The following is a 15,615-nucleotide window of genomic DNA, read 5'->3' as shown; positions in this document are numbered from 1 at the left end:
TTTATATGTCGTGTGCAAAAAAAGTATAAATACTCCACTGCTTTTATTTCATAACTTCCTGATTTAGGTAATACAAAATATAATCGGCTGAGTTATGTATTATTATAAACTACCCAGCAGTATATAGTTATTAAAATGAGCTCAACCTTCACCAGCAGCAACATTAAAGTGAACATTTATTAGTATATTTAGACTTTATATGCAGGACTTCTTCATTTATAGTATTTTTATTGTAGTTTTGCTATTTCTACTTAAAGGAACAGTGTGTAGCATTTAAGAAGAAATGATAAATAGTATTAAGTGTTTTCTTTAGAGTATAATAACCTGAATATAACAATCGTGTTTTCGTAGCCTTAGAAATAGATGTTTATTATATTTATTCTCTTCATGGAGCCGGCTGCCATCTTCTACAGAAGCCCAGAAGGGACAAACCAAACACAAAGAGGGAGGTCCAAGTTTTCTTGTCAGCCCACGTTTGGATGAACTGATATTAATGCTGACATTAATAAAATACAAACCAAAACTAAAACTAGTAAACAGATTTTAAAGAATAACACCCAGAGAAGGAATATAAACAAATATAATAAACCTTACATTTACTTAGCTGAACAGACTTAAAAGAAAAAAAACACAAACTACTTTTTTATCTGGTCATTTTTATTCATGTTTTAGACAAACAATATGTTCAGACCATATGAATTGGATAATAATGTTACAACCAGTTGTTTATTTGTAAAATACCACAGTGTATTTTTACAGGTTGGTAATAAACAGCAAAGAATGAACGTCTGAAAGAAAGAAAAACAATACAAAACAGAAATGGTTGAGAGGGTTTCCCTCCGTGGACTGAAGGGGGGGGGGCTGGTTCAGGTGAGGATGTCGTGGGCTTGTTGCTCCACCAGCATGGCCATGTTCTTCACGTCTCCACACCAGAAGTCCAGACGCTCCTTCATGCCTTTGACCTGAAATAGTAAACGACAGGAAACCATCACTTCTGATCCAATGGTGTCGTTTGGTGGGTTTGTTTTTCCTCTTTCTATAGTCGTAGCTTTAGACAGTTACTCAGTCAGAGTGTGAACAGGAAAAACTGAGGCTGCTGCTACGTTTCCATTTTAACCAGGTAGAGACCTGTCAATCACAGTAAGCCCCGCCCTTAAGCATCCCCTGCTTTATGGTCTGTTTGACTCGAAATGGACCATCATGTACTAAATGAACATCATGCTGTATTGAATAAGACTTGAAACTAGAGATTGAGACCATAAACTCATGTTTACAATGTTTACTGAGGTAATAAATCAAGAGAGAAGTAGAGTCATTTTCTCATAGACTTCTATACAACCAGAGGAGTCGCCCCCTGATGGACACTAGAGAGAATGCAGCTTTAAGGCTCTTTCGGAGGTTGCTGCCTGGTTTTAAAATGGCGTTTAAAAATAAACGAGTTTCCTCAGCTGGATTTAGGTCAAGCTGATAAAAACATGCGCCGGATTCAAGAGCAATTATAATCTGTTGCATATATATATATATATATATATATATATATATATATATATATATATATATATATATAAATAACTAACCTGCAGCAGGTCCAGCACTCTGGGCTGCACCCAGGTCATCTGCACCTTCTGGTCCACCTCATCAATGTTCCCTTTGATCAGGCCCACAGACAGAGCCTTCATCACCAGCAGCTCCACCTGCAGGACACCAAGTCACCATTTTCATATCGACAAAAAGACTTGAGGATCCGCAAGTTAAAACTGAGAAACGAGGTAATTAAAAGTCGATCATTTCTGATCACGGTGTAAAAGGTTTTTATTGACATTCATTGATGAGCTGATGGTTCCATCTATTCGTCATACGACTGACCTCATTAACAGGGATTTTGGCGCTCTGAGAGATCTCGGTGAAGGTGAGCTGTCTGTGGTTTGCAGGACGAGTGAAAGTCATCTGGGGGGGAGAGAGAGACAGAGACAAAGAGAGAGAGAGACACAGAGAGAGAGAGAGAGAGAGAGAGAGACGTTTCAAGTGATTTAATATTCCTGTTTTTTAACCTTCGGCATGTCACAGATGATGATGTCACTGTGAATCGTGAGGAAAACAAACAGATAAAAGACACATTTCATAACACAAAAGATCATTAAAAGCATCGGATTTGACTATGAAGTGTAAATTTCAAGCATCTAGTCTCACCTCCATCACGCAGAGCAGCTGGATCTTCTGCATCAGTTTAGCTTCGTGAGCTGCGAGGTCGGGCTGCAAACAAGAGGGAGTCAGACCGTCACTAAATATTAGGGATCATCTTCAAAGTGACAGTCCTTTGATCGGGTTCCAGATGTTCAGATCTTACGGCTAAAGTTTGACTGGTGAGTCATGGATGCTGTTGACATGTTAAATGTTGAGATTTGTCTCACTTGGATCAATCACTAAACGTCACAAACACACAGCGATTACATCACTTCACTGTGTTGGGAGTGTGAGCACGTAAACAGAAAGTTTAAATATTATTATATTATTCATCATAACAGGTTGATTGAGGGGGATTAATCTCTTGTTGAAGAAAAAGGTTTAAATCTACAGCGGACCAATCTCAAGGAAAAAGCTGAATTCATTACTTTAAAAACAAACATAAAACATTTACAGTCACAAGATCTCAGCCCGGCTGAACAAAAGCAGGAATATCTTAGAGGATTGGTGCGACGTCCCTCCAGAGACGGTTTAGGTTTTACTTTTATTTGTCATCCATCTGCATTTTAAATAAAGCATCTTCTTTGTTGGACCTCAAAGACATCCCCAAAAACCTAATTATCTTGAGTTTTTTGTTCTGAAAGCTAAATTGTCAAACATCGTCGAAAACGATCACGCAAGTCTTTACTAAAACCATTTTAATTGAGTTTTTCTTTACTTCTCTGGTACATTACCATCTAACTGACATTTGCATATTCATAAAATGAATACATTATGAAACAGAGCTGCTATACTTCTGCTTTTAACAAGAAAGTTCAGTAGAAAACTGAACTTTAAAGAGTAAACGTTTTTTTAAGCATTTGTTTAGGAATGACTGTCAGAAGCTTTTTGATGAACAGAAGCGGTTTCCACCGTCTATGAATCATTGCTCATCAGTTCAACCTTTAACGTCGATGTCACACATCTCACGTTGAGCCGTTATGTAAACGTTGATCACCTGTTGGCCCCAGGCGGACTTGAAGCTCTGGAATTTCTCCACGTTGCCTCCGTTGAAGGCGTAAAGTGTGTCGATGAGCCACTGTTTGTCCGTGTTCCTCAGGGACTCCAGCACAGGATGCATCAGCTGCAAAGACACGACAGCAGACGTCAACAAGCTTCACCGGCTGACCGGCACTGATGAACAAGAGGACTACTGGTGGTGTAACGGAGCCCCCCCTCACAGTTCATCAGGCATGTCAACGTTAACCATCACAGTGTAAATAAAGTTTTACTGACGATCGATATTCTCAATATTCAGTAAACTATGTGATCGGGACGTCATTGATGTGTTTCCAGTCTCTGATCATGTTTCATTGTAAACAACCAATCAGTTTTTAGACCAACAGGAGGAGAGCTAGTAACGTTAGCAGCACCGCTAACGGCTAACCAACGGAGGTTCACTTCCGTTACATGATGATGCCTTCAGGCTCTGCTCAGTGAACATGAGTACTGGCTGAAGGTTTGGATCTAAAAGTTGTATGTATTTAGTAATACGTTATATTTCTGATCCGTTGCACCACTAAAGATGAACATTGTTTTTTAATCTTACCAGCTCTCCGAAGTTGTAGACTCCTTCTCCTAAGAGTCCAGCCAGCCCCAGCGTGAACGCCCTCTCCTGCTTCTCCGTCTCTGTGGAGTAGCAGGACATTAACACTAACTCATGAATATGAAACATGAAAGACGTCCTGAAGTCGAGTCCGAGCGTCCGTCTCCTCTCACCTGGAAGGTCTTTGATGTCCACACACCCGAGGTAGCGCAGAGCGTCCTTGTAGTAGGAGGCGTGGTTCCCGATGATGCGGTAATATTTGCTGGAGAGGTCATAAAAGCGGCCGTGGACCGACGTCACTCCGGGCAAGTTATTCAACAGTTCCTCGACTTCTTCAATGAGTTTCTGAGAGTAACAAAAGAGGGAATATTTATTCTACTGTTAAAAAAGACAGTTTTCACTCCCTGTATTTATTAGTGCAACATGTTTTAGCTCATTATTAAAGATCAAATCAATCTGACTTTTCCACTCTACCGATGCAGATCTCCAAACTCAAGACTCCCGTTGATGCAAAGTAGTGATGTGATACCACTGCTTTGTTGTTTTTTTAAAATCGGTCCACCTCACAGCAGGAACACATTGAGATGATTTTCATGTAAAGTAACATGAGGTCAGTAATGACCGTGGTTCTATTAAACAGACTCTGGAGCCCAGAATGAGCGTAATTGATGGCAGAAACAAATCATTTCCGCCCACCACTGTTTGCTTTCTGGCAAATCTGTACATTAACTATGCTTAATATGTATATCTACTATATGGACAATCTGACGCTAAACTGCACTTTGTTACAGTTAAATTGAATATAATATAATCTGGACCGGCAGTGGACCGACAACAATGACACTGAAGAAAATATGTAACTGTGTTAAGTTTAAAAATCAACTTTTTAAATATAATTTCTCAACAGATTCTTGTTTGTTGATCCCAGAGAGACCGTTGAGATTAAACTTTCACTGATTTTTTTCTTCTTTTTTTTTTACACTAAGTGCATCACTCGGGTTTAAAGAGTTAAATGTTTTGCAGCCATCTCATTTTTTTAGTGTTTGCATGTTAACTCCACATACAGTGCAGTGCAGGAGTAAATAAAAACACAACATCTTCTGTGACCACAGCTGACATCCTCAAAAGATGTGAGATGAAAGTGCCTTTGGGGGATAAAACAGCGGATATTAAATCTACTGGGTTCATTCCCTTCTAGCTGCTGAATTAGAATGTAGCTGAAACCTTTAAGTTAGAGAAAGACACATCGAGTGTGACCATCACCTGCAGCTCGGCGTTTGAAATGTGCCAAACCTGAATGAGGTGTGAGGCTCGTTGTGCGTCAGCAGCTTGATAAAGAACAGAAAAAGGAGAGCGCGGAGCTTTGAGGAGCGTTTACCTTGGTGGCAGGAAGATCGCTGATCTCCAGCTTGAGTCGGCCGATAGAAGTCTTGCAGAGGATGACGGCTTCATCGCTGCTTTTCACCTGAACCACAAACAGACACGTTTGATCAAAGATACCGTTATTAAACTGCAATAAATCCTCCTTCATGAAGGTCAGGACGTTCACTTTGTGTTTTTGGAGGATGTTCAGTTTGTGGTGCTGTTGAATTGTTTTGCTTCATGCAGAGGAGATGTTTGGGTTATTTAGTTTGTGTGGGAAGGACGCCAGCTCTCAATGCAACACAATTCAACAACACAAGAAATGCCAGCCTTCAAAAAGACCGTAAAGTAAAATAAAACACGTCTAAAGCAGTTTAAACTTAAACTGAACATTATAATATTCATTAAAAAGGTTATATTTATTGTGAGGCTTTTGTATTTGACTGCATTAGCTTTAGTTAGGTGCTAATAAACAACTGAGTGTATATTTAAAGATCTGATGTACCGGTCAACTTACCTTTTCCTTGGTCTTCTCGAGAAAAGTGATGGCATCTTTGGGATCTGGCACAAAACAAGCATTTTTTGTAAATACCACAAAATGTGGACAAGCAGTTTATTCTGCTGAGAAATATTTCGTCCTGCATGTTGATGTTCTCACCTTTCATCTGTCTGGCAACGTACAGTATAATCTCCATGAGGGACAATGGGTTGATTCTAATGGAGGAACAAAAATAATGAATCAGCATCAAACATCAAACGAGTCCCGAGCAGGCAGGTGTAACCGAGTGTTTATCTCACCTGTGTTCAAAGTCACTGATGAAGTTGTCGTAGAGCTTTGAGGAAGAAACGGAGCCGTCAGATCACAGAAAACATCACAATGCTCAACGCGTTAAAGTGGCCATGAATACTATTTAGATTATGACATCATTTAGGGTTAAAGTTCCTCCATAGAGCGAGAGAGGAAAGTGTATAAAGTTAGTAACGTTTGTTTAAATTCTTTATAATCAGTAACAAAGCTTCGTGTTGTGACTTTACTGAATTAATCATTGGCTAATGGCAAGTTTATGAACATAAATAAAACAATCATAACAATTCATATCAACACATTTCTGTCGTCCAAATGAAAGAATCTGAGAACGCCGTCATTGCAAAACAAACAAAATGAATTACCTAAGATTATGTAAAGTGAAACAGTTCTTTTCTTCAACCATCATTTTAATTATTTTATAATTCTGACATTTAATGGCAACATTGTAAATGCAAAGAATTGTGTATTTCAAAGCATTAAAAGTATCATTTCTGTCCTGAAAAGAAACTTGGATGCAATAACTTAATGAATTCCCCTTAAAAGGTAACATTAACTATATGAATACAGCAATGAAATGTGTGCATACTCATTCCAGGTTGTGTGCATTGAATCTTCCTCACAGTGAAGCGTAACAGGTGTTATTGTTATTATATTACCGTTATGTTAATGTAGTTACCTGTATGAGGCCATCTCCGGTTTTGAAGCAAGGATCTTTAACAAAGTCTGTCAGCCTGAGAGTCAACTGATGCCACAATCTGTCAACGAAACACACAAACAAACGGTGTTTGTGAATGTCAACACGTTATCCAGAAGATAAACAAATGTCCCAAAGAAACATTGTAGGTTTTTGACAGGAAATCAACTAACGAGAAATGTGAAACTGAATCTTTTGTTGTATCTTGATACCACAAGTGCAAATTATATTTTATATTCCACTAAGTTTATCTGTCACCAAGAAGTTACTAGCGCACAAAACACATGAGTTTATAAAATGTAAATAAATGTTGTGAATTAAACTTCCCAACAGTTTATACAAGTACAGCTGAAACTATTAGTCCATTAAATCAATTGACAGAAAAATGGAATCTATTTTAATAATAGTTTAATAAACATTTAATGATTCCAGCTTCAAACATGTGAAGATTTGCTTCATTTCCTTTTAATAATGAAAATATTAGTAATGCATCAGTAGAAACCTGCTTTTACATTACTGCACGAGTATTAACACTCTTACGATATAATATATAATAGTACAGTCATATGGGTGTTATACTCACATAGCATCCACAGCTAGCTAACAGCTAAAGAAAAACTTGTGATAAACTTTGTCTTACACTATTCTTAATTGATAATGTTGGGTTCAAAGCGTCAGCCCTATATATATATATACACATCGTATTCACGTCAATGATTCAAATGGTTAGAAATAAAAGTCACATTTCCGCTCAGATCTGTAAGAAGGAACTTGCGGCTAACATTAGCCATACATCAGCTAACGCTAGGTCACTGCATGACTCAGCGTGCATTTGCAATGAATGAGCAAGCTAACGTAAGCTAGCCTAGCATAAGCTAGCCGACTTTTCTTTTTACCTTTTGTTGTGAAACTCCTCCAACGTATGCCACTCCGTCGCCATCTCCGGAGTGGTGCTGTTACTCTGCTGCTGTTTGAGGAACCCGGAAACATCTCTCATGGTGGCGATGAAACTGTGAAGTTAATTTTATATATGTATTCGGGCTCTGTTGAGTGGTTATGAATCTTCAGCTAACGTTAGCTAACGTCAAGTAGCCTGCCGTGTTGTGGGTCTACTGCTGGGCGCAAAGGATGATGGGAAATAAAGTAGGCGTTCCTAAAGCTAGCCTTGTTTTTACCGTAAACTGTACTTCTTGACTGCTAACGTTATACGTTATACAAAGTTATACATGTTTGATTTGTTTCTTGGTAAAGTCGTTTTTTAGACGTTATACACTAAATATATATTGCACTGTAGGTTGTTTTTGATCAATAAACGGTGGATAATTGAACAAAATATGAATTCACTCGGTAGCTATCGACCGAGCTAAAGTTAGCTAGTCTATATCGTACATTACGGTACACCCGTCCGCGTCATTACGAGGTCAAAGGACAACAACAAACATGTCAGCAGGCAGCTAGTCATTGTTAATTACATATTTAATCTGATTTTAGCTGGATAGAATGCTTTAATATCTCGTATCCGTGAGTAGGAGTCATGCAATAACAATCTGTCAGTAACTTTAGTCCAGTTTCTGCTCTGTTATGGCTTCTTTAGTGAGTTCCTCATTACTGTCACCTGTCAGACTTTGTTTGTACTTGAGCTCGAGGACAAGCAGGGCGCTCTCTGCCAACGGTTAGTAGACAGACCATGAAACTATAATGAAATAAGGATTAGTGGTTTGATGAGTGATCATTGCGAGTCTTTTTTTCTAGGTCGTTTGAGTCAAAGGAGTTCGTGTCCAGGTTCAGGTGCAGCTCTGTGCAGGTATGTCACACACAGGTACACACGAGACTCCTTACCAGACAGCAGTGGGGGAATGTAACTAAGTACATTTACTAAAGTACATTAAGTATTTGAGGTACTTTTATTTTATGCAACTTCCTCCTTCTACTCCACTACATTTCCTTCAGCCCATAAGGGCGTCTTCAAATGTCTTGTTATGTCCAGCAGTCCAAAACCCAATATATTTATAAAGATGACAAGGAAAAGCATTGTCACATTGGCTTAAAATTGCTCAAAAATGGTCGTCACCAAAAGCCCCAAGTGACCTCCTCAAAAATATTGTTTTCTATCCAAAAATATATGTTTTACAATTGTATGAGACTAAAGAAACCACATCATATTCACAATAGAGAAGCTGCAACCAGATAATAATGGAAATATTATAATAGTTGCCAATTACTTTTCTATCAATCAACTAATATTTAAAACGAGTAGAGCAGTAGTATCTGCAGCTCTGATTGTGCAAAAGAAAAGAAAATCAAATGAGTAAGCAGAGCACAATACTTGACAGACAGAAACAATGAGATGCTGGATGTTTATGTGACGTTACTTCAGAGTTACATGTGTATACGTCCATGTGGGTTGCTGCAAACTGCCCATTATAGATAGATAGATAGATACTTTAGTCATCCCACAAGGTAAATTTGTTCACTACAGCAGCAAATAATATACATAAGCAATGAAAGTAACATACAATACAAATATTCAGTAAAAAAATGCACATTATATATACGTGATTATGGGCTCTGATGCTTCTGTTAAATCTAATATTTATGTGCATCTCTGTGGCGTTGATGCTAGAGATGGGGACTAGGACTTGGCACAGTGACTTGATTTGGACTTGTGATGGTCTCTGTGCTTGTGAGTCTACAGTACAGTAGATTAGAAGCTGGCATTAGTTGGAGACCCAGTGTAGTTATACAATACGGTCGTACCAACTGTAATTGACTTTACGGGTATTATTCCAAGTCCAGTAATTTTAGCGATGTTTTCCTGTCTTCCTTCCTTAGATATAGCTACCATAACCCTAACCCTCTAAGTAGACCGGCTGGCGTGCAGCAGACGATAGAACGCTCGTCACAACCATAAAACTCGACTTGCAAAACATTCCTTGTGAGCATCTCTGGTTCAGTCAGACAAACATATTTATTTTAACAAACTCCTTCGTTCCTGTTTTTCTTCTTCAAAGACAAACCAACTCTCCCTGGTGGAATGGGACTCGAGGGCTTTCCTCCCGCGGTGGCGGTGCAGCCGAGGATCAGAAGACCCTGGAGGACATCGCCAAGAGCATCCGAGAGCGGCAGTACAGGAGGGTGGTGGTGATGGCTGGAGCCGGGATCAGCACGCCCAGTGGCATCCCAGACTTCAGGTGACACTGTTGGCTGTTCATTTGAGTATTCGTGTAAACCTCCTGTCGGTATCGGGTGTATTCAGCAGCTTATTACCTCGCAGGTCTCCAGGCAGCGGCCTCTATGACAACCTGCAGCAGTACGACCTGCCCTACGCCGAGGCGATATTCGAGCTCAGCTTTTTCTACCAAAACCCGAATCCCTTCTTCGCCCTGGCCAAAGAGCTCTATCCGGGGAATTATCAGCCCAATCTAGCCCACTATTTTGTGCGGCTGCTTCACAAGAAGAGTCAGCTTCTCAGGATGTACACGCAGAACATCGACGGGCTGGAAAGACGTTTGTACTTACTTACTTTATGTATTCATTCTACAAATGACTACACGTCAGTGAGATACACGCACTGACGTTTTAAGCCACCTTGCTTTGTTTACTTGTGTATCAAGTGGCCGGGATTCCTCCTGCGATGTTGGTGGAGGCTCACGGCACATTTGCCACGGCGACCTGCACAGTGTGTCTGAGGGAGTACGAGGGGGAGGAGCTACGCGTGAGTTCTGACCCAAAACACGAACTCTACACATTCAGCCAACCTTCAGCAGAATATTTAAAATAGGTTTATCATGTCGTCTGTTTTTAGACACGGTGAACATTAAAGGGACAGTTTACCCCAAAATCCTCTTACCTGTAGTGCTATTTACCAAGCTAGATTATTTTGGTGTGAGTTACTGAGTGTTGGAGACGTTCAGGCGTTGAGATGTCTGTCTTCTCTCCAATATAAATGTATATGACGCTCTGTGGTCGGTCTGTCTGTCCATTCATCGATATATCTATCGATGTATGTTGAAGAGAGGGCGGTTATCTTTACGGGTGATATCTCCAACTTTCAGCAACACACACCAAACAATCTAGATTGATAAATTACAGGTAAGAGGAAAAATAAGTGAGTCATAAAATGAATTATAAATAAAATGACATAAATGATATATATACAAAAATAACCATGTAAATAAATCAATTGCACCATTTTATTTATTATTGATCACTTGTGCACTCAACATTTTAATTCTCTGCACAATAAGACTTTTTGATGTCACTTTATCTTAACATAGATAACGTAACACCTCAGATAAGCTTTTTCAATGCTCAAGTAATTGTTCATCAATTAGCAAAAAACTAATTGAGCATTTTAAATTAGACGGTAAACCAATGCAGTCGTTTATCTAAGTATGAATCACAAACACTTGAGTATTTTCTTGTTTTCCTTCATTTTATACAATTGTACCGTTGAATACGGTTTGAATTCATGATTAAAATGTAAGATAACACTTTAGACTGTAATGATTTAAGAATATTATTAATACTAATGTTCCATGTTGTTTCCATGTCTCACTAGTCAGACGTGATGAGCGGGACGGTCCCACAGTGTCCCACCTGTAAAGGTGTGGTGAAGCCCGACATCGTGTTCTTCGGGGAGGAGCTTCCACGTCACTTCTTCAAGTACCTCATAGACTTCCCTCAGGCCGACCTGCTGATCATCATGGGAACCTCACTGGAGGTGAGCGCCTCCGGCCTCAAAGCACGTCATGGCCCAGTAATCTGATGTTCTTCCAGCTGAACCAGCACATTAGAGTGAGAGATAACATGAGGAGGGGTGGCTGTAAGACTGGAACATGCACTCTTTAAAGATTTAGTTCTTGTCTTATTTAAATAGCTTACAGTGAAGATGCTGACGGGACACATGGGCAGAGAGATAGATATGACACCAGGAAGCCCCTGAAATTTAGGATTCTTTGTAAATCGATGAATTCCAGCAGCCACCAGGTTAAAACCATCTTGTTTTGCAAAAGACGTAAAAGTCTTTGTTGCCATTTTTGCAACTTTAAAAGCAGCTCTTATGTTCTGTTGCTAACAGGTGCAGCATGAAGTAAGCACTGCAAATATTCTCACTTTTCATGCTGGAGAATCTGTCGGGTTTTCATATGAAAATACAACAAAATACTTTATTGTTGGCTGACGTGGTAAAAAATCCACTTCTTATTGTGATATCAATAGTTTCAAGCAGCTGGATCAGGATCTGTCTTCTCACACTCAAGGTTCTTTGTCATAGTTGCTCTTGATTCTTTATTGTTAAATATTTGGAGTCACCACAAAGTCTGTTTCCTGTCTGCATCTCCACTATAAAACTATATTAATCTGCAAAATACCCCCAAAACATATTTAAAAAAGGTTAAAATAACCAGTTCGACATGCTTTGACCAGCTGCTCTTTGACTCTTTGACTCTTCGCTCTGCAGGTGGAGCCTTTCGCCAGTCTGGCGGGATCTGTGCGCAGCTCCGTTCCCCGTCTGCTCATCAACAGGGACCTGGTGGGTCCGTTCGCCTGGCGCCGCCGGCCTCATGACGTCGTGCAGCTGGGCGACGTGGTCGCTGGCGTGCGAGCTCTGGTCGATGCCCTCGGCTGGACTCAGGAGCTGGACGCTCTGATGGCGGCTGGTGCTGAGAAAGTGAGTGTGTGAGTGTGTGTGTTGTGGTTACAAACTCAAGTTATAACTCTTCTACGTCAGAGTTCCCATGAGCCTTTCAGGGTAGTTCACTTTTACGTACTTGGGTTCATGGCATCTATTTAATCAAACAGCCAATAAAGTAAAGTTTAGGCTGTGAAAACAAAACATGAGCTGAAAGGCACTTCAAAGCTGAGATAATGAATCACTGTGATCTATTTCACATTACACCAAATCATTTTAGTAACGTTAGCTGATGAGTTTATGTTGTTTTGTGCTCTGTTATCTTCAGGCTGCAACAAAGACAGAAGAGTGACGACTACAACGCATCAAGATGGAGGTTTGACTTTATTCACTCACTGTAACAAAAAACACCAACAGACTAAGTCTAGACTTTTTAAAATGGGATTTGTGTGGTGATACCCGGACCTTTGGTTACATCAAAGGAAACTCACAGACGGGACAATAAGGAATATCAGCAAAACGCAGGTGAGTGACACGCAGGGAAAACAAACCAGGTGCAGGTTTATATGTACAATCGAACACAATGTGCAGCTTATTGACCATGTTGACCTAATAATAAGAAAGATGTGCAATATTATATTTTATTTATTCACCTCTAACTTCATGAAATGTGTCGAAAGTCTGCAAAAGAAAAGCAACGTCCGTTTGTATGAAGTCATTTAATCGCTACTTTAGTGGAATTTCAAGGTTCCATACGTTATAAAGAAAGATTTTTATTATAAAGCAAGTTTAAATGTTGTATAAATACTTTGAAAGTATTGAAATGTCAATCCATGGTGAAATACTCACAGCCTCTATTCAGAAACTGTGGATCCAAACTACACAGTAAAGACCATCCACAGTTTTATAACGTAAACGTTCTCAATGTGTCCGAGTTTATTTGCGATGTATGTGTGAATGACATCAGCTGACAGGAAGTAATCATGGACCCAAGCTGCAGTGTTTCAGACAGAGGATGAAGACGGCTGTATTCAGAGATAAATAAAGAGTTTTTGAACATTAAAGCATGAACACAATGTTCTATTATAAACCCAAAATACAAGTATGAACCTGAAATATGAGCTCAATATGTCTCCTTTTAAATAAATATCAATATTTAAGGCAGGGGAATACAGGAAGACAAGATGGTATGTTTAGCTTTTTGATCAAACAAACAGGAGGAAATAGAGCTTTTGTTGGGGACTATTTTCAGCGGCAGATGAATCCACATTCGGTGCTCTAGTGAGCATTTGGGAAAGCAGGACTGTGTGTGTTTGAGTCACAATACACTAGAGAGTGTGTGTCTATGGTGATGAAGGAAGACCAGTGAGGCTCTTTGATTGTTTTGGGACAGCTGGGACAACTTTTTATGAGGTTTGAGGGTGTTTTGAACCAGCAGAGGGAGCCAGAGGACCGTGATAAAGACTCCTGTGTGACTGCTGCTTTGAATGGTGTTTGTATTTATAATTACTGAACAAATTACTGTTGTTGACAAAATAAAAAGTGAACTCTAATATGTTTTTACAATGTCTTCATTTGAACCAGAGCTACTTAACAAATGTCAGTAAAAACTCAAACTTAGATGATTAAATAACATCAGTTAGGTTTTCATGATACGTTATTTTCCTCTCACTTTAAACTGCATTAAGTACGGCAAACTCCGAAATATTTCTCCATATTAAAATACATTAATAAAACAAAGTCATACTTACATTTATGAAGGATTGGCTGTTAAGTTTAAGATATTATTTGGCTTCCTAAAACTGTTATTTTGTAAGTTATCCAACAGCTTGTGATGCTACAGTGACTGGTAATACTGATTACATTACTAAAGTCTATGTTTAGCGAAGACATTTCTCAGGTTTTAATGGCGCCATCTGATTTTATTAAATCACAAACTGAAGCTACTTGTTACTGAGAATCTAAGAGTCTAAGAGGGACTTTACATAATAAATAGCTGGTGCAGCTCAATCCAGGATACTTTGATGTGTAAACACAAGTTAGTCAGTAAAATAAAACAAACTGATGCAATGACGGTCCTCGTGCTAAAGTAAAGATGGAAGTCTGGCTTTAGTGATCCAGAGGACATTCTTTTTGCCTCCTCTGGTCTTCTATTATTAAAGATTAGATGGAGAAATGTAATCCAGACGACCACAAATCAAACAGATCATTGTCAACTACTGAGGCGTTGACTCGGTCGATACAGAAACAACAGGTTTGCTGGATGTGGAGGATTGACAGAGAAACCTTCACTGATGCAGACAGTCAGGAGCAACACTGTGTCTTTTTACTCAGGTTTCATGTTAATGTCATCAAAACCAAGATAACAAAGATCTTGTCTCGACTCTCTTCCATCTGTCTTCCTTTCACTTCAGTTTTTTCAACCTGTCTCTCACCTCTCGCTTCAACCCCCTCTCAGGTCCTGCTGCTGACGTCTGTGTAACAAGAAAATGCTTCACTGCACGATATCGTCTAATGCACGGAGACTTTTCTCTTTCATGCGGATATCTGTGTCCCTCTTAAAGGGTGTGAAGTGCTCACGCTTTGTAATATCTTCACAGGATTATTAATGAGTTTAATAAGTCGACTGTAGAGTGTTTTATGTTTTCTTCTCTGGCTCTGCTCTCAAAAGGTGTCTCCAGTTTGAACTGGGTTGACCATGAGATCCACCGGTCTCAGCAGCGGTCACTTTACTCTTTAATGTTCAGTCAGTCAGTCGCTCCACCACTTTGGTCCAGACTGAAATATCTCTACAACTGCTGGATGGATTGACATGAAATTTACAAGAAACATTAATGTTGAATCCTCCTGAATTTTGTTGATCCTCTGGATTTATTTAGCGCCACCATGAGATTCCAGTTTGTGTTTTTTTAGTGGAACGTCTCGACACCTATTGGCTGGATTTCTGTGTATTCAGTACAAACATTCATGTTCTCATCAGGATGGATTGTAATCACTTTGGTGATCGTCTGACTTTTCATGTGTAGCTCAGTCATCGGGTCGAAATCTCCCTTTGTCCAATACTTTGGTTTATGACCGAATGACATCACTCTCCGCTCTAGTTTGTGTGTTTGTTGCGTAAACTGTCTATAAGAACGGACGTAGTCATCGTAATGTCACCCGTTGGTTTGTGGACGTCCGTTTTGAAGCCTCAAGTTCGTCGTTTTGGTCGTCGCCATCTTGTTTTTTCTTTGCAACCGGTGAACAGGAAGTGACCATATTTGGACTGAGAAGGAGTGACGTAGAGACACCGTATACGTCTCTGATGGAGACCTGTCAATCACTGTAAGCCCCGCCCTAAAGCATCCCCT

General features: G+C 39.6%; 2 protein-coding genes across 2 annotated transcripts; one reads left to right on the top strand and one right to left on the bottom strand.

Annotated features, from left to right (window-relative positions):
* Positions 1-645: 645 nt before the first annotated feature.
* Positions 646-7,735, bottom strand: psmd13 (proteasome 26S subunit, non-ATPase 13). Its single transcript, XM_079164963.1, has 13 exons — positions 7,530-7,735; positions 6,616-6,694; positions 5,930-5,964; positions 5,790-5,845; positions 5,649-5,692; positions 5,148-5,234; positions 3,943-4,114; positions 3,773-3,852; positions 3,182-3,307; positions 2,191-2,253; positions 1,867-1,947; positions 1,578-1,694; positions 646-962 (listed from the first exon to the last, which is right to left on the bottom strand). The coding sequence occupies exons 1-13, from the start codon at positions 7,628-7,630 to the stop codon at positions 867-869; spliced, it is 1,137 nt and encodes a 378-aa protein (XP_079021089.1). The 5' UTR covers positions 7,631-7,735; the 3' UTR covers positions 646-866.
* Positions 7,736-7,815: 80 nt separating this feature from the next.
* sirt3 (sirtuin 3) lies at positions 7,816-13,771 on the top strand. Its single transcript, XM_079165506.1, has 8 exons — positions 7,816-8,305; positions 8,386-8,437; positions 9,645-9,824; positions 9,908-10,140; positions 10,248-10,348; positions 11,195-11,356; positions 12,095-12,304; positions 12,594-13,771. The coding sequence occupies exons 1-8, from the start codon at positions 8,215-8,217 to the stop codon at positions 12,615-12,617; spliced, it is 1,053 nt and encodes a 350-aa protein (XP_079021632.1). The 5' UTR covers positions 7,816-8,214; the 3' UTR covers positions 12,618-13,771.
* The last annotated feature ends 1,844 nt before the right edge of the window (positions 13,772-15,615 follow it).

Source organism: Pholis gunnellus (assembly GCF_910591455.1).
Source record: "Pholis gunnellus genome assembly, chromosome: 1".
NCBI lineage: Eukaryota > Metazoa > Chordata > Actinopteri > Perciformes > Pholidae > Pholis > Pholis gunnellus.
Note: the sequence above shows the minus strand (reverse complement) of the source record. Positions and strands in the feature narration are given on the sequence as shown.

Bases quoted from the DNA above. Each gene is read 5' to 3' on its own strand.
- psmd13 (XM_079164963.1), bottom strand. From the start codon at position 7,630: ATGAGAGATGTTTCCGGGTTCCTCAAACAGCAGCAGAGTAACAGCACC. The intron at 4,115-5,147 runs GTAAACGCTCCT...TGTTACTCTCAG, and splicing joins GCGATCTTCCTGCCACCAAG to AAACTCATTGAAGAAGTCGA. The intron at 2,254-3,181 runs GTGATCAACGTT...TCTTGTTTGCAG, and splicing joins AGTCCGCCTGGGGCCAACAG to CCCGACCTCGCAGCTCACGA.
- sirt3 (XM_079165506.1), top strand. From the start codon at position 8,215: ATGGCTTCTTTAGTGAGTTCCTCATTACTGTCACCTGTCAGACTTTGT. The intron at 8,306-8,385 runs GTTAGTAGACAG...CTTTTTTTCTAG, and splicing joins CAGGGCGCTCTCTGCCAACG to GTCGTTTGAGTCAAAGGAGT. The intron at 11,357-12,094 runs GTGAGCGCCTCC...TTCGCTCTGCAG, and splicing joins TCATGGGAACCTCACTGGAG to GTGGAGCCTTTCGCCAGTCT.